At 73.6% G+C, this 20,194-nt stretch overlaps 4 protein-coding genes across 4 annotated transcripts; 2 read left to right on the top strand and 2 right to left on the bottom strand.

Moving 5' to 3' along the window:
• Nucleotides 1–206: 206 nt before the first annotated feature.
• Nucleotides 207–3,409, top strand: CACNA1A (calcium voltage-gated channel subunit alpha1 A; the record flags this gene model as incomplete). Its single annotated transcript, XM_082077196.1, has 4 exons — nucleotides 207–402; nucleotides 805–1,037; nucleotides 2,975–3,133; nucleotides 3,356–3,409. Coding segments are annotated over 4 exons (642 nt in total), but the record flags the coding sequence as incomplete, so codon positions are not given.
• An 899-nt stretch (nucleotides 3,410–4,308) lies between these two features.
• On the bottom strand, nucleotides 4,309–5,728 carry IER2 (immediate early response 2). Its single transcript, XM_082077178.1, has one exon. It carries the CDS (start codon nucleotides 5,682–5,684, stop codon nucleotides 4,833–4,835), a length of 852 nt encoding a protein of 283 aa, XP_081933304.1. The 5' UTR covers nucleotides 5,685–5,728; the 3' UTR covers nucleotides 4,309–4,832.
• Nucleotides 5,729–8,365: 2,637 nt separating this feature from the next.
• On the bottom strand, nucleotides 8,366–14,413 carry NACC1 (nucleus accumbens associated 1). Its single transcript, XM_082077177.1, has 6 exons — nucleotides 14,170–14,413; nucleotides 11,412–12,272; nucleotides 10,035–10,211; nucleotides 9,857–9,962; nucleotides 9,677–9,774; nucleotides 8,366–8,825 (listed from the first exon to the last, which is right to left on the bottom strand). Exons 2-6 carry the CDS (start codon nucleotides 12,250–12,252, stop codon nucleotides 8,563–8,565), a joined length of 1,485 nt encoding a protein of 494 aa, XP_081933303.1. The 5' UTR covers nucleotides 12,253–12,272; nucleotides 14,170–14,413; the 3' UTR covers nucleotides 8,366–8,562.
• Nucleotides 14,414–14,500: 87 nt separating this feature from the next.
• TRMT1 (tRNA methyltransferase 1) lies at nucleotides 14,501–19,971 on the top strand. The gene is given in 18 exon segments (XM_082077176.1): nucleotides 14,501–14,638; nucleotides 14,818–15,019; nucleotides 15,091–15,146; nucleotides 15,327–15,364; nucleotides 15,367–15,474; nucleotides 15,992–16,179; nucleotides 16,558–16,673; nucleotides 16,756–16,868; nucleotides 16,961–17,109; nucleotides 17,188–17,271; nucleotides 17,998–18,067; nucleotides 18,154–18,288; nucleotides 18,738–18,823; nucleotides 18,951–19,032; nucleotides 19,034–19,060; nucleotides 19,135–19,211; nucleotides 19,355–19,474; nucleotides 19,750–19,971. Coding segments are annotated over 18 exon segments (1,890 nt in total). The 5' UTR covers nucleotides 14,501–14,616; the 3' UTR covers nucleotides 19,967–19,971.
• Nucleotides 19,972–20,194: the final 223 nt, after the last annotated feature.

The raw sequence follows: 20,194 nt of genomic DNA, 5'->3' as shown, positions 1-20,194 counted from the left end.
GTCCCCATGTCCCCATGATGTCCCCATGATGTCCCTGTCCCTGTCCCCAGCCCGTGGACGCCAGCCCCGTGACGCGCTGTCCCCATGTCCCCATGATGTCCCCATGATGTCCCTGTCCCTGTCCCCAGCCCGTGGACGCCAGCCCCATGACGCGCTGTCCCCATGTCCCCATGATGTCCCCATGATGTCCCTGTCCCTGTCCCCAGCCCGTGGACGCCAGCCCCATGACGCGCTCGGCGTCCCTGCTGGGCCCCCCCCGCGCCCGCGCCGTCCGCCTGGACGATTTCTCCCTGGAGCGCGTGGTGCCCGTCCCCGAGGAGGGACCGCGGCAGCACCCGCGGCGCCGCGACCGGGGACACCGCGCCGAGCGCCCCCTCAGCCGCCACGCCGACGGGGACGCAGGTGGGACCCCGCGCCGCCCCATCTCCGCTGTGTCCCCAGGGCCGCCTGTGTCCCCATGTCCTGCACCCCATGTCCCCGGGGCCACCCCATCTCTACCATGTCCCCAGGGCCACCCCATCTCCACCGTGTCGCCATCTCCACCATGTCCCCATGTCCCCAGGGCCACCTGGTCTCCACTGTGTCCCCATCTCCACCATGTCCCCATCTCCACTGTGTCCCCATGTCCCCAGGGCCACCCCATCTCCCCCGTGTCCAGGGCCACCCCATCTCCACCGTGTCGCCATCTCCACCATGTCCCCAGGGCCACCCCATCCCCACCATGTTCCCATCATGTCCCCGGGCCACCCCACCTCCCCCATGTCCCATGTCCCCCCACCCCCCGCGTGACGCCGTGTCCCGCAGGGCTGGGCGCGGAGCCCGGCGACGCCCCCCGGGAGCGCGGGGACGCGGAGCGCGGGCGCGCCAAGGAGCGCCGGCACCGGCACCACCACCACCACCACCACCACCACCACGGCCCCCCCGGCGCGGGCGAGCGCGAGCGCGGCCCCCCCGAGCGCCACGAGCACGCGCGGCCCCGCGAGCGCCGCTGGGCCCGCTCGCCCAGCGAGGGCCGGGAGCACGCGCCCCCCCGCCAGGTGGGTGCCCCCCGCCGCCCCCCCCTGCGCCTCTAGGGCCCCCCCCCACCAAGGGCTGCGCCCCCTCGGCTGGGTGCTCTGGCTCGGGGTTCAACCAAAGACCCCCCCGGCATCCCCTGGACCCCCCGCCCCGCCCAGTGCTGGGGCATTGGGACCCCCACCAGGGTCACTCGGGGGGGGGCGGAGGGGGGGGTTCCTGTCCACCCAGTTTACGCTGGTGGCAGCCAGGATCCCAGTGACACCCATGGACCCCCCCAATGGAACCCCCCAATACAACCCCCAATGGAATCCCCCCAATGGAAACCCCCCAATAGAACCCCCAATGGAATCCCCCCAATGGAATCCCCCCAATAGAACCCCCCAATGGAATCCCCCCAACGGAACCCCTCAATAGAACCCCCCAATGGAACCCCCCAGTACCCAGTGTGGGGGTGCAGCCCCTCCCAATAGAGGGTGACGGGGGGGACACGGGGACACCCCTCGGGGGATGTGGGGATTGGCTTGGTGACACGTTGACCCCTCCGGATGCCCCCCCCTTCCCACTCTTGCCCCCCCCCCCGCACGGCCCCCCCGCTTGGCCCCCGGTGCCCCCGCTGCTTTGGGGGGCCCGTGATTCACTCTCTGTCTCCATCGCTGGGCTGTGGCTGCGCCGTCCCCACGAGGGGGGGCCCAGGTAAGCGCTTCGGGCCCCCCCGCCTGCTCCGGCCCCCCCGGCTCGGCCGCCCCCCTTGGCCACGCTGGAAAGTTTGGAACAAACCCCCCCCCCGCGCCCCCCTCGGCGAGGGGCGGGGGCACAGGCCTGAATGGGGGTGACCCCCCCGCACCTCCCCCGGCCGGCGATGGGACGGTCCCTGACCCCCGGGTCCCCATGGGAGCGGCTGGGGGTGCAGGGGGTGCGTCCCCCCCCAGGTAACGATTTGGGGTGCGGGTTCGCCCCAGGCCGACTCTTCCAAACTCCTCCAGCCCCCGCTCCCCCGGCTGACCCCCCCCGCCCCCCCCCCCGGTGCCTTGCGAGCGGCTTTGGGGGGACCCCCCCGCCCCCCCACCTCTTCTCACTTCTCTCCCCTCTGCTTCTCTCCTTTGGTTTCCCCCCCATTGTGTTCCCGCTGCTTATCTCTGCCCCCCCGTGTCCGCATGGCCCGTGGCTGTGACCCCCCCCCCCCCCCGTGGCTGTGTACGCCCGTGGCCGTGACCCCCCCCCGTGGCCGTGACCCCCCCCCCCGTGGCTGTGTCCCCCCGATGTCCCCCTGTGTCTCCACTTGTCCTCCCAACCCCTGTGTGTGCCCCCGTGTCCCTTCCCTTGTGCCCACACCCCCCCCGCGCCCCCCCCGCCCCTTCATCCGTGTCCCTGTGTCCCCCGTTCCCACGCTCCATGTCCCTCCTCTCATGTCTGTGTCCCCGCCCTCGTGTCCCGTTTCACACCCCCGCGTGTCCCCCATGTCCGTGTCCCCCGTGTCCATGTCCCCCACGTTCTCCCTGTGACCCATGTCCCCCGTGTCTGTGTTCCCACGTTCTGCCCGTGTCCCCTGTGTCCCTTATTCCCACACTGCATCCCCTCCCATGTCTGCCGTGTCTGTGTCCCCACGTTCTCGCCGTGCCCCCCGTGTCCGTGTCCCCGTGCCCCCCGTGTCCGTGTCCCCGTGCCCCCCGTGTCCGTGTCCGGTGCCCCCGCCGTGTCCGTGTCCCCGTGCCCCCCGTGTCCGTGTCCCCGTGCCCCCCGTGTCCGTGTCCGTGCCCCCGTGTCCGTGTCCCCGTGCCCCGCCCGTCCGTGTCCCCGTGCCCCCCGTGTCCGTGTCCCCGTGCCCCCCGTGTCCGTGCCCCCCGTGTCCGTGTCCGTGCCCCCGTGTCCGTGTCCGTGCCCCGCCCGTCCGTGTCCCCGTGCCCCCCGTGTCCGTGCCCGGTGCCCCCGCCATGCCGTTGTGTCGCTGTTGCTGTAGGGCAGTAGTTCGGTGAGCGGCAGCCCGGTGCTCAGCACCTCGGGGACCAGCACCCCCCGGCGCGCGCGCCGCCAGCTGCCGCCCACGCCCGCCACGCCGCGCCCGCACGTCTCCTACTCGCCCGCCGCCCGGCGCCCCCCGCCCGCCGCGCCGCCCCCCGCGCGCGGCCCGCGCCGCGCCCCGCCCGCCGAGCCGCCCCGCGCCGCCCGCGCCGCCGCCCGCTGGCCCGACCCCCCCCGCGGCCCCCGCGACGCGGAGCCGCCGCTCGACGGCCGCGGCCCCCGGGGCCCCCGCGGCGGCGGCGGGGGGGGCGGCCCGGGCTTGTCGCCCCCGCGGCCCGGCCGCCGGTTGCCCAACGGCTACTACCCGGTGCCCGGGAAGGGGCGGCCCGGCCTCCGCGACCCGTACAGCGAGACGGACGATGACTGCTGCTAGCGGCGCCCGCGACTATCGCGACAGGGCGGCAGCGGCGCCGCGCGAACCCCCCGCGCCCGCCCGCTCCCGGGGCTATGGATGAGTTTTATCATCTGGAGGAGCCGCCGCGGGGGGCGGCCCCGGGACCCCCCCCATCAACCCGCACGGGCGCGGAGCCCCCGGCCGGAGGAGCCGCCGGGGCGGGAACGGGCCGCGGAAACGGGAGCGGGGGAGCCCGGCCCGGGAAGCGGCACCGGGAAGCGAAGCGGCACCCGGAAGCGGCACCGGGAGGCGGCACCGAGAAGCGGCACCGGCACGCGAAGCGGCACCGGGAAGCGGCACCGGGAAGCGAAGCGGCACCGGGAAGCGGCACCGGGAAGCGAAGCGGCACCGGGAAGCGGCAGCGGCCCCCCCAGGCACGGAGGCGGCGGGGGCCGGGCGGCCGCCATTGCATGAACCGAGTTACCGACCCCGAAATAAAGAGTAAAACAAAAAGAACCCGCCCCCCCCGACAAACGGAACCATTAAAAACCGGACGAATTTTGGATCGAGCCCCTTCTCGCTGCTTCTCGGGATCGGGCCCCCCCCCCGTCACCGGGAACCCCCCCCGCCCCGCCTGGAGGGACCGGGGGCTCCCCCGGGAAAGGACCCAGGCATCCGGGCGCCCCGCCTCGCCCCCGCCCCCCCCCCCCCCGCGGGCAGCACGTGCAGCTTCCCGGAACCGGGGGGTTCCCCGCCCCCCCCCGCATCCTGCCCCCGGAGGGGAAACTGGGGCACAACCCCCCCCGCCCCCAAAACAAGAACTTTTTCCCCCAAAGTTCGGGCTGGGCCCGGGGCACAAACAGCCCGACCCCCCCCCAAACCCCTTTGCCCCCCAAACTGAGGGGGGGGACACAGAGCGACCCCCCCGCGGCAGCAGCTGCACAAAAACCACTTTTATTTCATTAACAAAATAATTAAAGCGGGGGAGGCAGGGCCGGCCTGGAGCCCCCCCCGCACGAAACAACCGCCGGTCCGTCACGGCGGGGGGGGCACCGGTACCCGAGAGGCCCTGTGCCCGCGCCGTGTGGCCCGGGGGGGGCTCCGTGTCCCCCCCACACCGGTTCCGTGTGTCCCGGGGGGTCCCCGCCTTAGTCCCGTGTGTACCGGGGGTGGGCTCCGTGTCCCCCCCGTACCGGTTCCGTGTCCCCGAGGTTTCCACGTATCGGTTCCATGTGTCCCGTGGGTTTCCACGGACCAGTTCCGCGTGTCCCGGGGGTTCTCCGTGTCCCCCCCGTACCGGTTCCGGGTGTCCCGGGTTTCCCCGCCTTAGTCCCGTGTGTCCCGGGGGGTCTCCGTGTCCCCCCCGTACCGGTTCCGTGTCCCGGAGGTTCCACGTATCGGTTCCGCGTGTCCCGTGGGTTTCCAGGTACCGGTTCCATGTCCCGGGGGGGGTGGTCCGGTCTCAACACGCCCCCACGGCGCGGACCAGGAGCCCGAAGGCGGCGGCGGGGGGGCCCGAGCAGCGCCCGGGGGGCCCCGGGCCGAGCGGCGGCTCGTCCGGCTCCAGCCGCGCCCGTTTGCTCGGAACCGGCACCGCCCCGGGCCCGCCCGAGCCGCTGCTGCGCCGCTTCCGCCCGGCCCGCGCCGCCGGGGGGGGCCCGGGGGGGCTCCGGGCGGCCTGGGGGGGCGGCAGCCGCGGGGCGCTCGGGGGGTCGCGGTACCGGCTCGGGGGGGCCCGGTTCGCGGGGTCCGGGGCCGCTGGGTCCGTCCGGTCCGGGGCGCTGAGCGGGGTCGGGGTCGGTCGGTCTCCCCGGTGCGGGGTCGGTGCGAACGGGGGGTCCGCGGGTCCCGTCGCCGGTGGGGTCCCCATGGCGGGTCCCGGTGCCGGTCCCGGTGGGGTCTCCGTGGCGGTTCCCGGTACGAACGGCGGGTGCGCGGGTCCCGGTCCCGGCTCCGTGACGGGTCCCGGTACGAAGAGCGGGTGCGCGGGTCCCGGTCCCGGTGGGGTCCCCGCGGCGGGTCCCGGTGCGAACGGCGGGTGCGCGGGTCCCGGTGGGGTCTCCGTTGTGGTTCCCGGTAGGAACGGCGGGTGCGCGGGTCCCGGTGCGGTTCCCGGTGGGGCCCCCGCGGCGGGTCCCGGTGCCGGTCCCGGTGCCGTCTCGGCGGCGGCGCGGGCGCTCAGGTAGCGGCAGCGGGCGGCGCGGACGAGCAGCGAGAGCTGCAGGCTCCGGTGCAGGCGGAGGCCGCCGCGCTGGAAGCGGCCCCGGTAGAGCTTCCAGACCGACACCGTGAGCAGCCGCTGCGCCTCCTCCATGGCGGCGGCGGGAGGGGGGGCCCGGCCGAGGGCGTTTATAGCCCCGCTCCGCCCCGCCCCGCCCGCCCCGCCCCCGCTGCCCCCCCCGCCCCGCTGCCCCCCCCGCCGCATCCGGTCCCGGCTCCGCGGCGCCGGGGGGGCGGAAATGGCGGGGGGGGCGGGGAGCGCTGCCGGGGGGGTCCCTGTGCCCCCTGGATCCCAGTGGGGTCTCTGTGTCCCCCCCGGATCTCCGTGTTCCCCCGGGGTCGTGTGTCCCCATGGGGGGGTCCCCATGTCCCCCCCACGCCGGGCTCCCTGTGTCCCCCCCCCGGGATCCCCGTGTCCCCACGGGGGGGATTCCTGTGTCCCCCCCCGGGATCCCCGTGTCCCCACGGGGGGTCCGTGCGCCCCCTGCCTGCGGCAGTGACACGGGGCGGGGGGGGGTGGGTGACACGGGGACTCCCCGCCTCGCCCCGTGACGTCACCCGTTTCCATGACCGTATTAGGAGCCCCGTGACGAGCAGAAGAGGAAGGGGGCGGGGCCGCGCGCGCGGGGGAGGAAGGAGGCTTCCGCCCGCTCAAATAAGGGCATGGAGGTGGGCGGGGCCAAGCGGGAGAGGCCCCGCCCCCTCCCCCCGGCACCGCCGCGTGCAGCGCGCCCTGCACGAGCCTTGCACAAGCCTTGCACAAGCGCTGGGCTGCGCACGAGCGCAGCGCAGCCCCCCCGCTCACACACACGTCCCCTCTCCCCCCCGTCCCTTTGACCCCCCGACCCCCTGTGCACACACACGCGTGGGAGCCCCCGTCCCCTCCACCCCCGCGCACACGCGTGTGCGAGCCCCCCGTCCCCCCCCCGCGCACACGCGTGTGCGAGCCCCCGGGGGGGGCGGTTAGAAAGTCGGTGTTTATTCCATCTCCCGCTATTCACAGGTACAGCAGTTCATGTGCAATTGGGGGGGGGCACCGGGAACCTCTTGGCACTTCAGCACACGGGACAGACACTGCGGCCCCCCCGGGGCGGGCCCGGGGGCGGGGGGAGCGAAGCCCGGGGGGGTCCATGCTGCCGAGCCGCCGCGCCCCCCGCTCTGTACAGCGTGGGGGGGGGGGGGGGGGGACAAAAAAACGGGGGGGTCGGGGGGGGGGCAGCTGGGACCCCCCCCGGGACACCACCACAGGCGGAAACTGAGGCACAGGGGAACAAGGGGGGACCCAGGCGTCCGGGGTGTGGGGGGTGAGGGGGGTGGGGGGTCCCTGTGTCCCCCCCGGGGAGCGGGTGGCGGGTAAGGCACTTCACCGGGGGGGGGGCTCTGCCGGGGGGGCCCGGACGCCTGGGTTCCCTCCCAGCCCCCCCACGGTGCCTCAGTTTCCCCCTTTGGGGTTGGAGTGAAGTGGGTGTAGAGCCCGGGGGGGGGTCCCACATACCCTGTGCCCCCCCCCAAATCACGCTGCCACCCCCCCCCCCCCCGCGGTGTCCCTGTCACCCCTCGGGAGACACGTGTCCCCCCCACCCCCGAGGACAGAGGGGGGGGTCCCATCCGCACGGGGGGGGCACGGACGGGCTCAACGCTGCCACCCCCCCGCAGGGGGGGACACAGGGGACACCCCATTTCTGCCGGGGGGGGGGAGGCTGGAGACAAGGGGGGGGCACCTGGGCGGTGCAAAGGGGGACACGGTCACCCCTGGGGGGACACACGGGGACAGGGGACCTGGGGGGGGACACACACGTCACCTGGAAGAGACTCTGGCCCCGGGGGGACACGGGGGGGACATGGGGGGGACATGCAGGCGCCTGGGGAGACACCGGGATGGGGGGACACGCCGGGGGGGCCCAGGGAGCTGCCGGTCCCGGGGGACACGGGGGACACATGCGGTTGCCTGCAGAGACGGTGGCCCCGGGGGGACATGGGGGGACACGGGGGACACGGGGGTGCCTGGAGAAACGTCGTCCCTGGGGGGGACGGGGGGGCGGGAGAGACGCCGTCCCCAGGGAGGGGACACGGGGACCTCGTCAGCTCCCGGGGGGCGTGGGGGGGGAGCAGTGCCCGGACCCCCCAAAACTGCCGGGGGGGCTCAGCTCAGCCCCCCCCAAATCCCACGGGGGGGGTCCCAGGGACCTCCACAGATGGGTCCCTGACCCCAGTGGGGGGTCCGTGCTCCGACGGGGGGTCCTTTCCCCAGTGGGGGTCCCTGCCTCAATGGGGGGGTCCCAGGGCCCTCTGTGGGGGGTCCTTTCCCCAATGGGGGGTCCCTGCCCCAATTGGGGGGTCCCAGGGCCCTCTGTGGGGGGTCCTTTCCCCAATGGGGGGTCCCTGCCCCAATTGGGGGGTCCCAGGGCCCTCTGTGGGGGGTCCTTTCCCCAATGGGGGGTCCCTGCCCCAATTGGGGGGTCCCAGGGCCCTCTGTGGGGGGTCCTTTCCCCAATGGGGGGTCCCTGCCCCAATTGGGGGGTCCCAGGGCCCTCTGTGGGGGGTCCTTTCCCCAATGGGGGGTCCAAGCCCCAATGGGAGGGTCCCTGCTCCGAGTTGGGGGTCCTTGCCCCAATGGGGGGGTCCCAGGTCCCTCTGTAGTGGGGGTCCCTGCCCCGATGGGGGGTCCCTGCCCCAACGGGGGGGTCCCAGGGCCCTCTGGGGGGGGTCTCTGCCCCAATAGGGGGGGTCCAAGGCCCTCCCCAGGTGGATCCCTTTCCCCACCGGGGGGCCCCCTGCCCCGAGTGGGGGGTCCCTGCCCCAACGGGGGCTCCCAGGGCCCTCTGGGGGGGGGGATCCCTTCCCCAAGTCGGGGGGTCCCTGCCCCAATTTGAGGGGGGTCCCTTCCCCGCTGGGGGGGGCTGGGGGGGTCCGTCCCCCCTTCACGGGTCCCTACCCGGCTCCGGGGGTCCCTCCTGGGCACGCCGGGGGGGTCACTGCAGGGCGTCCCCCGGGGGCCCCCCCTCGGCGTCGTGCCGGGGGGTCTCGAAGGGGGGGGGCTCGTGGGGGGGCCCGTCGGGCTCCAGCTTGCCCGAGTCGCCGATGAAGCTGGGGTAGGGGTCCCCGTCGGCCATGAGCAGCTTCAGCTTGGGCATCCAGCTCTTGCGCACGACGCGCCGCGCGTTGGTGCACATGTCGGCCGCGATGGCGTTCATCTCGCTCTCCTTGAAGTTGGGCGCGAAGTTCTGGCAGTAAACTGGGGGGGACACGGGGACGGGTGACGCGGGGCCCCCGGTGCCCCCCCCGGCGCGGTGCTGCCTGACACGGGGGGGATTCGGGGGGAGCGCAAAGTCGGGGGTTCTTGGTAAGATTTACAGCCCAATGTGGGTCCCCATGGTCCCCGTGGTCGCCCCAGCCCCGGGGTCCCCAAGTCCCATCTCTCTGGGGTCGCCCCAGCCCCAGGGTCCCCATGTCCAATCTTTCTGGGGTCCCCCAGCCCCAGGGTCCCCCCGTCCCCCAGGGTCCCCCTGTGCCCTGTCTCTGGTGTCCCCAGCCCTGGGGTCCCCCCATTTCCCCCCTCTGGGGTCCGCCCAGCCCCAGGGTCCCCCCCTCCCCTGTTTCTGGTGTCTCCACCCCCTGTGCATCCCAACCCCAGACCCCCCGTATAATTTCTACAATTCTTTGTCCCCCGGTGTCCCCCATTCTGGGGGTGCCACCTCTGCCCCAGGGTGTCCCCTGTCCCTGGGTGTCCCTGGGTGTCCCTGGGGTGTCCCGGGGTGTCCCCAGGGTGTCCCCTGTCCCTGGGTGTCCCTGGGCTTTCCCCAGGGTGTCCCTGGGGTGTCCCGGGGTGTCCCCAGGGTGTCCCCTGTCCCTGGGGTGTCCCTGTGCTTTCCCCAGGGTGTCCCTGGGGTGTCCCGGGGTGTCCCCTGTCCCTGGGGCGTCCCTGGGCTTTCCCCAGGGTGTCCCTGGGTGTCCCTGGGTGTCCCCAGGGTGTCCCCTGTCCCTGGGGCGTCCCTGGGCTTTCCCCAGGGTGTCCCGGGGTGTCCCCTGTCCCTGGGTGTCCCAGGGTGTCCCTGGGGTGTCCCCGGGCGTCCCGTCCCCGCTCACACTTGACGGCGTGCAGGACGCGGCTGTCGAGCGGTTTCCTGCTGGGGTCGTTGGTGGACGAGCGGATGCCGGTGCCGCAGCTGTTGGCCAGGGTGTTGCTGGGGGAAGACGGGGTGAGAACCTGCGGGTGTGTCCCCCCCCCAGCACCCCAAAAGCGGTCGGGGGCCCCGCGCAGCTCACCGGTCGAAGAAGGAGGCGAGGAGGCGGCGCAGCAGCACCTTGTGCCGCGTCCCCGCGCTGACGTGGCAGTTCATCAGCTGCGCCCGCGTGATGTACACGTTGGTGCCTGGGGGGGACGGGGGTGAGCGAGGGTGGGGACGCCCCCCCGCCCCGCCCCGCCCCGCGGGACCCCCCGTACCCGTGACCAGCTCCAGCTTCTCGGCGGGGTCGCCCTCGTCGTAGAGCTTGGGGTGGCAGCGGTTGCCGATCTGGGTGACGAGCTCGGCCGGGAGCGACGCCAGGTCCTGCCGCACCCGCGCGCGGCTGCGCGACTCGGGGGCGCCCGCGTCCGGCAGCGCCTCCACCTTCTCGCTGGCTGCGGGGACGCGGGGGACACGGGGGACACGGGGGGACACGGGGGGTCAGCACCATGGGGAGTCCACCCCGCCTCCCCCCCCAAACCCCTGTTCCCAGCCAGGGGACACGGGGGAACACGGAGGGACACAGGGGACATGGGGGGGACACAGGGGGTCAGCACCACGGGGAGCCCACCCCACATTCCCCCCCCAAAACCCTGTTCCCAGTCAGGGGACACAGGGGACAGGGTAGCAACTCCATTCACAACCTGGTGCCCGTTCACAACCTGGTGCCCCATTCACAACTTGGTGCCCCATTCACAAGCTGGGGTCCCATTCACCACCACACGCCCCATTCACAACTTGGTGCCCCATTCACAACCTGGGGTCCCATTCACAACCTGGGGTCCCATTCACAACCTGGGGTCCCATTGAGAACCGCACTCTCCATTCACAACCATGCACCCTGGGGAACAGTGCCAGGAGGCGGAGCCTCGACAGACCACGCCCACAGGCAAGCCACTCCCACAAGGGGTGGAGTATCGGGAGGCCACACCCCCCAAGCCACACCCATTTCCCCAGGGGTGGAGCCAGGCAGGCCACACCCAGTCCCCGAGGGTGGGGCTTCACCTGGGCACTCCAGAGCTGTGGCCACGCCCATTAGGGGTGGGGACATAATACACGCCCCTCAGCCCCGCCCCCTCACAGCCCCACCCACCTGCTTCCAGCCACATCCCAATGGAGGTGGAGCATCATCTGACCACACCCTCTCCCAAACCACACCCATGGGCAGGGCCTGATGCAGCCACACCCAGTGGGTGGTGTCCTTGTTGACCACACCCCCAGTGGGCGGAGCATTGGCTGGCCACACCCCCTCAGGGAGCACCTTGCATGACCACACCCCCCCAGTGGGCGGGGTGTCCCAGCCACACCCAGTGGGCGGTGCTCTTTCAGACCACACCCCCCAATAGGCAGGGTCTCATCTGACCACCCCCCCCCCCCCAAACCACACCCGAGTTATGGCACCTCCCAACCACACCCAGTGGGCGGGGCCTCCCCGGCCACACCCAGTGGGCGGCACTCTTTTAGACCACGCCCCCAAATAGGTGGTGTCTCATCTGACCACACCCCCTCCCCAAACCACACCCGAGTTATGGCGCCTCCCAACCACACCCCGTGGGCGGGGCCTCCCCGGCCACACCCCGCGGGCGGGGCCTCACCTGCGGGCCCCACGTTCATCATGCTGTACATGGTGTACATGTTGCAGATCTGGCGGTACTGCTCGTCCGAGCCTTCCTCGGCGCCCTCCTCCTCCTCGTCCTCCTCGGGGAAGGAGCCGGGGCTGTCGCTGGTGTAGGCGCTGGAGGTGCCGCCGGGGCTGGTCTGGTCGGCCGCGCTCGGCCCCGCCGCCGTGCTCCCCGCCGGCGCCGCCGCCCGCGCCGCCTCGGGCCCGGAGAACTTGGCCATCTTGCGGCTGCCGTTGCCGCCGTTGCCGCCGTCCTTGCCGTCCCAGAAGCGCTTGACCACAAAGGTGCACTGCACGGCGTCGGGCTCGCCCTGCTCCGTCTTCACCCGCGACACCAGCGGCAGCGCCGCCGGCGGCCACGCCGAGCTCTGCGCCGCCGGGCTCTGCGGCTCCGACGACGGCGTCTCCTCGCCGTGCAGCCCCTGCGAGTCGCAGCTGGGCGAGCTCACCTTGAGGAAGAACTCGGTGCCCTTCTCCATGATCTCCTGGATCTGCAGGAAGCCGGCGGTGTACATGAGCAGGAACTGGTCGCCCACGTTCATGCTGAGGCGGCCGGTGTAGCAGAAGCTGAGGATCTGCTGGAAGGACTGCGGCTGCACCGCGGGCGGCAGCTCCACCACCGCGCTCTTGCTGCTGTTGAACAGGTCGCGGAAGTAGGAGCTGCTGGCGGCCAGCACGGCGCGGTGCGCCTTGAACGCGTGGCCCTTCACCACCACCGACACGTCGCAGAACAGCCCCTGCAGCCGCTGCTCGTTCAGGCACTCCAGCACCCCGTTCCCGAAGTTGGGGATCTCCAGCTGCAGCAGCTGCGCCATGCCGCCCGCCGCGGGGGGGCCTGCGGGGGCGGATACGGGACACGGGGACACGGGGGGAACAGAGATATGGGGCGTGGGGGGACAGGGGGGACATGGGGGACAGGGATACGGGACATGGGGGACACGGGGGGAACAGAGATGGGGCGTGGGGGGACACGGGGGACACGGGGGACAGGGATACGGGACATGGGGGACACAGGGAGAACAGAGATATGGGGCGTGGGGGGACACGGGGGACACGGGGGGAACAGAGATATGGGGCGTGGGGGGACACGGGGGACATGGGGGACAGGGATACGGGACATGGGGGACACGGGGGGAACAGAGATATGGGGCGTGGGGGGACACGGGGGACATGGGGGACAGGGATACGGGACATGGGGGACACGGGGGGAACAGAGATATGGGGCGTGGGGGGACACGGGGGGACGTGGGGGACAGGGATAAGGGGCAGGGGGGACACGTGGGGATGTGGGGACACACAGGGAACAGAGATATGGGGCGTGGGGGGACACGGGGGACACGGGGGACAGGGATACGGGGCATGGGGGGACACGGGGGGACAGGGCAAGGGGGACACAGGGGTCAGGGGGGCACGGGGGGGGAGGGGGGACAGGGACGTGTGGGACACAGGGGGACATGGGGAGACAGGGACACAGGACATGGGGGACACGGGGGGACGCGAGGACAGGGATATGGGGGACACGGGGGGACAAGGATATGGGACATGGGGGACACATGGGGACATGGGGACAGGGACACAGGTACAGAGGGAAAGGGGACAGACATGGGGGACATGGGGACAAGGATACGGGGCATGGGGGACAGTGGGGAACGAAGGGACATGGGGGACAGGGGCACAGGGAGACATGGGGATGTTTGGGGACAGGGACGGGGGGGAACAGAGATGGGGGGACAGATGGAGGACCAGGAGTCAGACACGGCTGGGGGGTCCAGCCCCTCCCATCCCCCCAGCCTGGGACCCCAGTCCCCCCATCCCCCCAGTTTGGGTCCCCAGTCCCCCATCCCCCAGCCTGGGACCCCAGTTCCCCCATCCCCCCCAGTTTGGGACCCCAGTCCCCCATCCCCCCAGTTTGGGTCCCCAGTCCCCCATCCCCCAGCCTGGGACCCCAGTCCCCCCATCCCCCCCAGTTTGGGACCCCAGTCCCCCATCCCCCCAGTTTGGGTCCCCAGTTCCCCCATCCCCCCCAGTTTGGGTCCCCAGTCCCCCCATCCCCCAGCCTGGGACCCCAGTCCCCCCATCCCCCCCAGTTTGGGTCCCCAGTCCCCCCATCCCCCAGCCTGGGACCCCAGTTCCCCCATCCCCCCCAGTTTGGGTCCCCAGTCCCCCCATCCCCCAGCCTGGGACCCCAGTCCCCCCATCCCCCCAGCCTGGGACCCCAGTTCCCCCATCCCCCCCAGTTTGGGACCCCAGTCCCCCATCCCCCCCAGTTTGGGTCCCCAGTCCCCCCATCCCCCCAGCCTGGGACCCCAGCACAGCCCGATGTCGGGGGGGGTTAAACCCGGGGGGGGACACGGGGGCGCTCAGGCCGGGATCATGGGGGACCATGGGGCGCCCCCCCGGTGTGGAGGGGGCGGGGGGGGGCACGGAGACCCCCCCAATTTCGTGGCGAACGGGGGGTTCCCCAGCGTGGGGGCGGGACGGGGGGGCAACGGGGGGATCCCCCAGCGTGGGGGCGGAGCCCCAGCCCGGGGGGCACCCACATTTGGGGGGGGGGGTAAATCCCCCGTCCCCGTGGGGGGGGCAGGACCCCAAAACGCGGGGGGGGGGATCCCCCGGGGCCGGGAGGTTCCGCGGGCCGGGAGCGGGGGGGGAGGCGCGGGGGGGGCAGGGCCCGGCGGGGGGGGGCAGGGCCCGGGGGGCGGGCGCGCGGCCGGGGGGGGTCCCGCCCTTACCGGAGGCCGGGGGGGGCGCGCGCGGGGCCGGGGGGCGCGCGCGGGGCCGCTGCCGGTGCCGTCCCGGTCCCCGCCGCGCTCAGCGGCCATTCATTGTGCGGCAGGCGGAGCAGCCGAGCGCCGAGCGCCCGCACCTTCCCCGGCGCGCCCGCCGCGCGTGCGCCGCGCGCCCCAGGCGCCAGCAGCCGAGCGCCGAGCGGCCCTTCCTCCTGCCCCCCGCCCCGCTTCCCGCCGCTATTGGCGACAAGCGGAGCCCCCCCCCCGACACCACGGGGTGTGTCCCGGCTGGGAAAACCCCCCCGGCGGGGTCAGCCCGGGATCTCCCACCCGGGATCAGATTTCGTGCTTTCTGACCCTCGCCGGGCGCCGTCGCTCCGCCGGCGGGTCACGTGCTCGCGCGGCGCCGCCAAGATGGCGGCGGCCGTGTAGGGGGGCTGCGCGCGGAGGATGCGCGCGGCGGCGCGCGCGGGTGAGCGGCCGGGACCGGGAGGGGGCGGGGCCTGGAGGGGGCGGACCCACCGGGAGGGGCGTGGTCTGGAGCGGGGGGCGGGGCCTGGCGCGGTTTGGCGCGCCCGGCACGGCCCGCGCCACGTGCTGGGGTCCGTGTGTCCCCCGCCCGGGACCGCATTGACACCCCCCCCCCGCCAGCCTTCAGCACCTTCCGCCGCGGCCTCCCGGCCCCCCCCCGCGCTGCCCCCGCCATGGCCGAGGCCTCCGCGCCCCCCCCGGGCGCCCAGGACCCCCCCGCGCCGGGGGAGATGCTGGTGAGCGAGGGGGCGGCCACGATCGTGCTCCCCGGGGACAGCGGCGTCTTCTACAACCCGGTGCAGGGATTCAACCGGGACCTCACGTGAGCGGGGGCGCCGGGGGGGGCAGGGTGGGGGTGCCCCCCCGGGGCGCTGACACCGTGTCCCCCCCCAGCTGCGCCGTGGTGACCGAATTCGCGCGGCTGCAGCTGCAGCACAAGGGGATCAGGGGTAGGTACGGGGGGGGCAACGTCGCCTGGGCCCCCCGGGTGTCCCCACCCCCTGTGACCCCCCTGAACCCCCCCGGGGTGTCCCCAACCCCCGTGACCCCCGGGGTCCCCTGAACCCCCCCGGGGTGTCCCCAACCCCCGTGACCCCCCGGGGTCCCCCTGTCACCCCCCCATTTTGCAGTCGTGCTCCCCGGGGAGGAGCAGCCGGCCGGGGGAGCCCCCCCCGCAGCGGAGAACGGGGTCACGGGGGTCACGGGGACACAGGTGACACGGGGGACACTGGCGTCCCCGCGGCCACACGGACGGCGAGACCGGGAGAAGTGTGCGAGGTGGGGGGGCCACAGGGGACACGGGCGGGGGGGGGGCACAGGGTCTGGGGGGGGGGCAGGGGACACAGGGGCGGGGGGGGCACAGGGGCTGGGGGGGCAGGGGACACAGGGGACAGGGGACACAGGGGACAGGGGACACAACGGACAGGGGACACAGGGGCTGGGGGGGCACAGGGGCTGGGGGGGCGCTGTCGTGTCACCTGTGTCCCCGCTCAGGGGGTCCCTGTCCCCTCGGGGTGTCCCTGTTCCTATGGGGGGGTCCCTGTCCCCAACAGGTGGTCCCTGTCCCCAGTTGGGGTGTCCCTGTCCCACTTGGGGGGTCCCTACGGGGTGTCCCTGTTGCAGGGGGGGCTGCGGGTGCTCGAGGCCTTGGCCGCCCTGGGGTGTCCCATGGGAGGGTCCCTGTCCCTGTGGGGGTGTCCCTATGGGGTGTCCCTGTCCCTGTGGGGTGTCCCTGTGGGGGGTCCCTATGGGGGGTCCCTGTGGGGGTCCCTGTCCCACGGTGCCGGTGCCGCAGGGGGGGCTGCGGGTGCTCGAGGCCCTGGCCGCCTCGGGGCTGCGCTCCATCCGCCTGGCCCGCGAGGTCCCCGGGCTGGTGGCCGTGGTGGCCAACGACGTGTCCCCCCCCGCGGCCGCGCTCATCGCCCGCAACGTCGCCCGCAACGGGGTGGGGGCCCTGGTGACCCCCAGCACGGCCGACGCCAGGTGACCCCCCCCGCCCCGCTGGGCTCGGACTGGTCCCAGTGTCCCCGGCGGGGGGGGGGGCAGGGGTGTCCCTATGGGGGGATTAGAGGGGGTGTCCCCATGGGGGGGGCCAGGGGGTGTCCTATTGGGGGGGGTTAGAGGGGGTGTCCCCATGTGGGGGGGTTGGAGGGAATGTCCCCATGGGGGGGCGGGGTTAGAGGGAGTGTCCTCATGTAGGGTCAGGGGGTGTCCCACCCCTCCACCCTCAAAGTGGGGGGGGGCTGGTTTATGGGGACCCCCTGAGTTCATACTGGTTGGAGTCACTGGGGGTTCCCAAGCCCTGGGGGAGGCGGGTCTCGGCGCCCCAGGGGGCTGATTTGTCCCCCCCCCCCCCTCCAGGATGCTGATGTACGAGGCCAAGGCCGCCCGCACACCCTTCGACGTCATTGACCTTGACCCCTACGGCAGCCCCGCCCCCTTCCTGGACGCCGCCGTCCAGGCCGTGAGCGACGGGGGTGAGTGGGGGGGCGGGCCGGGGGGTTTTGGGGACCCCCTGGCGTCCCCCTGACCCCCCCCCCCCCCCCCGCGCCCCCCCAGGGCTGCTGTGCGTCACCTGCACCGACATGGGGGTGCTGGCCGGGAACAGCCCCGAGACGTGTTTCGGCAAATACGGCGCCGTGTCGCTCAAGGCCAAGTTCTGCCACGAGATGGTGGGTCTGGGGGGGGCGCGGGGTGTCAGGACCCCCCCCCGTGCCCCCCAGGGGGGGCACGGGGGGGGGTCCTGAACCCCGCGCCCCCCCAGGCGCTGCGCATCGTGCTGCGCAGCCTGCAGGCGCGCGCCAACGTGTACCAGCGCGTGGTGGCGCCGCTGCTCAGCCTCAGCGCCGACTTCTACGTGCGCGTCTTCGTGCGCGTCTTCGCGGGCCAGGCCAAGGTCAAGGGCGCGGCCAGGTGAGGGGGGGGGTACGGGGGGCGGGGGGGGGGGCCGTTCGCGTCCCGCTCTGACCCCCCCGCGCGGCTGTTCCGCAGCAAACAGGCGCTGGTGTTCCACTGCGGGGGCTGCGGCTCCCACCACCTGCAGCCCATGGGGAGGGCGACGCCGCACGGAGAGGGGTAGGGGGGCTGGGGGGGCACGGGGGGGTCACAGGGGGGCTGGGGTACAGAGGGATTATGGGGGGCTGGGGGGTACGGGGGGGTTACAGGGGGGACGGGGTATGGGGGGGTTATGGGGGAGTTGGGGTACAGGGGGGTATGGGGGGGCTGGGGGAGGTACGGGGGGGTTAACAGGGGGGCTGGGGGGGTATGGGGAGGCGTGGGGGGCTGGGAGGGGTATGGGGGGCTGGGGTACGGGGGGGTTCCAGGGGGCTGGGGTACGGGGGGCTACAGGGGGCTGGGGTACAGGGGGGGTTCCAGGGGGCTGGGGTACGGGGGGGTTCCAGGGGGGCTGGGGGTACAGGGGGGTTCCAGCTGGGGAGGGGGCTGGGAGTACAGGGGGGTACAGGGGGGCTGGGGGGGTATGGGGAGGCGTGGGGGGCTGGAGGGGTATGGGGGGCTGGGAGGGGTCAGGAATGGGGGGGCTCTGGGATGGCCGGGGAGTCCCAGGATGGTGGGGGCAATTCTGGGGGGGGTTCTGGGCTATGGGGGTTCCAGATTGGGGGGGGGGGGTCTGGGATGGGGGGGCCCAGGATGGGGGAATCCATGGGATTGGGGGTCCCAGGATGGGGGGGTCCCAGGATGGGGGGGGGGGTCTCTGGGATGGGGGGGACTCAGGATGGGGGGGGTCCTGGGGGGTCTCTGGGATGGGGGGGTGTCACCCCCTGCTTTCCCCTCCCACCCCAGGTTCAAGTTCGGGGTGGCCACGGGGCCCCCGGTGGGTCCCACGTGTGAGTTCTGCCAGCACCGGCACCAGGTGGGGCGTCCCCTGTGCCCCCCTATTGTCCCCCCCACGTCCCCCCGTGTCCCCCTGACCCCGTGTCCCCCGCCCCGTGTCCCCAGGTGGGGGGGCCCGTCTGGGCCGCCCCCCTGCACGACGTCCCGTTCGTGGAGCGGGTGCTGGCGGCGCTGGAGCGGAGCCCGGGCAGGTTCGCCAGCGAGGGCCGCATGCGGGGGGTGCTGAGCGTGGTCACCGAGGTGAGGGGACACTGGGGACACTGGGGGGACACTGGGACAGGGGTGCTGAGCGTGGTCACCGAGGGTGAGGGACACTGGGGACATTGGGGACACCGGGGGACACTGGGACAGGGGTGCTGAGCGTGGTCACCGAGGTGAGGGGACACTGGGGACATTGGACACCATGGGGACATTGGGGACACGGGGCCTCTCAGCATCATGACTGGTGTGAGGAGACACTGTGGGGACATTGGGGACACCATGGGGACATTGGGGGGCCCTGGGGCCGCCCCCTCTGGCCGGTGACCGTGCCCCCCCTGCACTGGGGACACCATGGGGACATTGGGGGTCCCCGGGGCCGCCCCCTCTGGCCGGTGACCGTGCCCCCCGCACTGGGGACACCATGGGGACATTGGGGGTCCCCGGGGCCGCCCCCTCTGGCCGGTGACCGTGCCCCCCCGCTGTCCCAGGAGCTCAGCGACGTCCCCCTGTACTACACCCTGGACGGGCTGAGCAGCACCGTGCGCAGCAACACCCCGGCCCTGCTGCAGCTGCGGTACGGCCCCCAGACACCCCCTAAACCCAGCCCCCCAACACCTCCCAGATCCCCACACCCCCGGGGGCTCCCCCAGAGCCCCCATCCCCCGGGGTCCCCACGTCCCCGTGTCCCCCCGTGTCCCCAGGTCCGCGCTGCTCCACGCCGGCCACCGCGTCTCGCTGTCCCACGCCTGCAGAAACGCCGTCAAGACCGACGCCCCCCCCGCCCGCGCTCTGGGACATCATGCGCTGCTGGGTGAGCGGGGGCTGGGGACCCCGGGACCCCCCGGGACCCCCCCCGGGACCCCCTGACCCCCGTGTGCCCCCCAGGCCAAGGCCCAGCCCGTGAAGCGCGAGCGTCTCGCCGAGAGCAGCCCGGCCGCGCGGATCCTGGCCGTGGAGCCCACGTACGGCCCCCCAACCCCCCCGACCCCCAAACCCCCCGACCCCCCAAACCCCCCAACCCCCAAAACCCCCGACCCCCCAAACCCCCCGACCCCCCAAACCCCCCGACCCCCCAAACCCCCCGTGACCCCCCGCCCCCCTGCAGGCTGCAGGCCTCCTTCGCCCTGCACCCCGACGCCAACCCCTCGTCCCGCCGCCGCGGGCTCACGCGCTTCCCCGAGAACCCCGAGGCCTTTTGGGGGCCCAAGGCCAAGGCCAAGCCCGGGTGAGGGGGGACTGAGGCTGGGGGGGGATTTCGGGGGGATTTGGGGGGGGGCTGGGGGGGGAGATTGGGGGGGATTTGGGGGGTGATTGGGCTGGGGGCAGATTGGGGGACTGGGGGGGGTTTGGGGCTGGGGGGGGGGTTGGGGGCACCCCCCTCAAACCTTCCCGAGAGCCCCCGTGTATTTTGCCAAGACGGAATAAGGCGGGGGGGGGGGTCCCTTGTTCTCTCTTGGAGGGGGGGAACCTTTTACCCCCCCCTCGCCCCCCCCCCCCCAGGGGCGGCATCTGCCCCTCCCTGCAGGAGAAACGGAAGCGGCTGCAGAACAAACGGACGCGGCCGGACATGCAGACAGACACGGGGACGGACGCACGGCCGGACGGGGCCCAAACCGCCCCCTGCAAACGGCCCCGCGGGGCCGCGGGGGGGGCGGGAACGGGCGGGGGGGGCGCCGGGGAGCCCCCAGCCGCTGCCCCCCCCCGCGGCGCCGATTAAACCGGTTCTGAGCAAACTGCGGCTTTAATGAGTTTTGGGGGGGGGGGGGAGAGCGCCCCGGGGAGAACGCCCGGGAGCCAATGACGTGCGGCCGCTCCCCAAGCCCCGCCCCCGCCGAGGCGTGATGGGCGGAGACGCAGGGACGGGCAGCGCTCTCCTCCAATGGGCTCCTCCCAGCCCATCTTCCCCCCCCGTTCCCTCCACACGGGGTCCCCGGGGCTCCCCCAA

Source organism: Streptopelia decaocto (assembly GCF_964273445.1).
Source record: "Streptopelia decaocto genome assembly, contig: HAP1_SCAFFOLD_688, whole genome shotgun sequence".
NCBI lineage: Eukaryota > Metazoa > Chordata > Aves > Columbiformes > Columbidae > Streptopelia > Streptopelia decaocto.
Note: the sequence above shows the minus strand (reverse complement) of the source record. Positions and strands in the feature narration are given on the sequence as shown.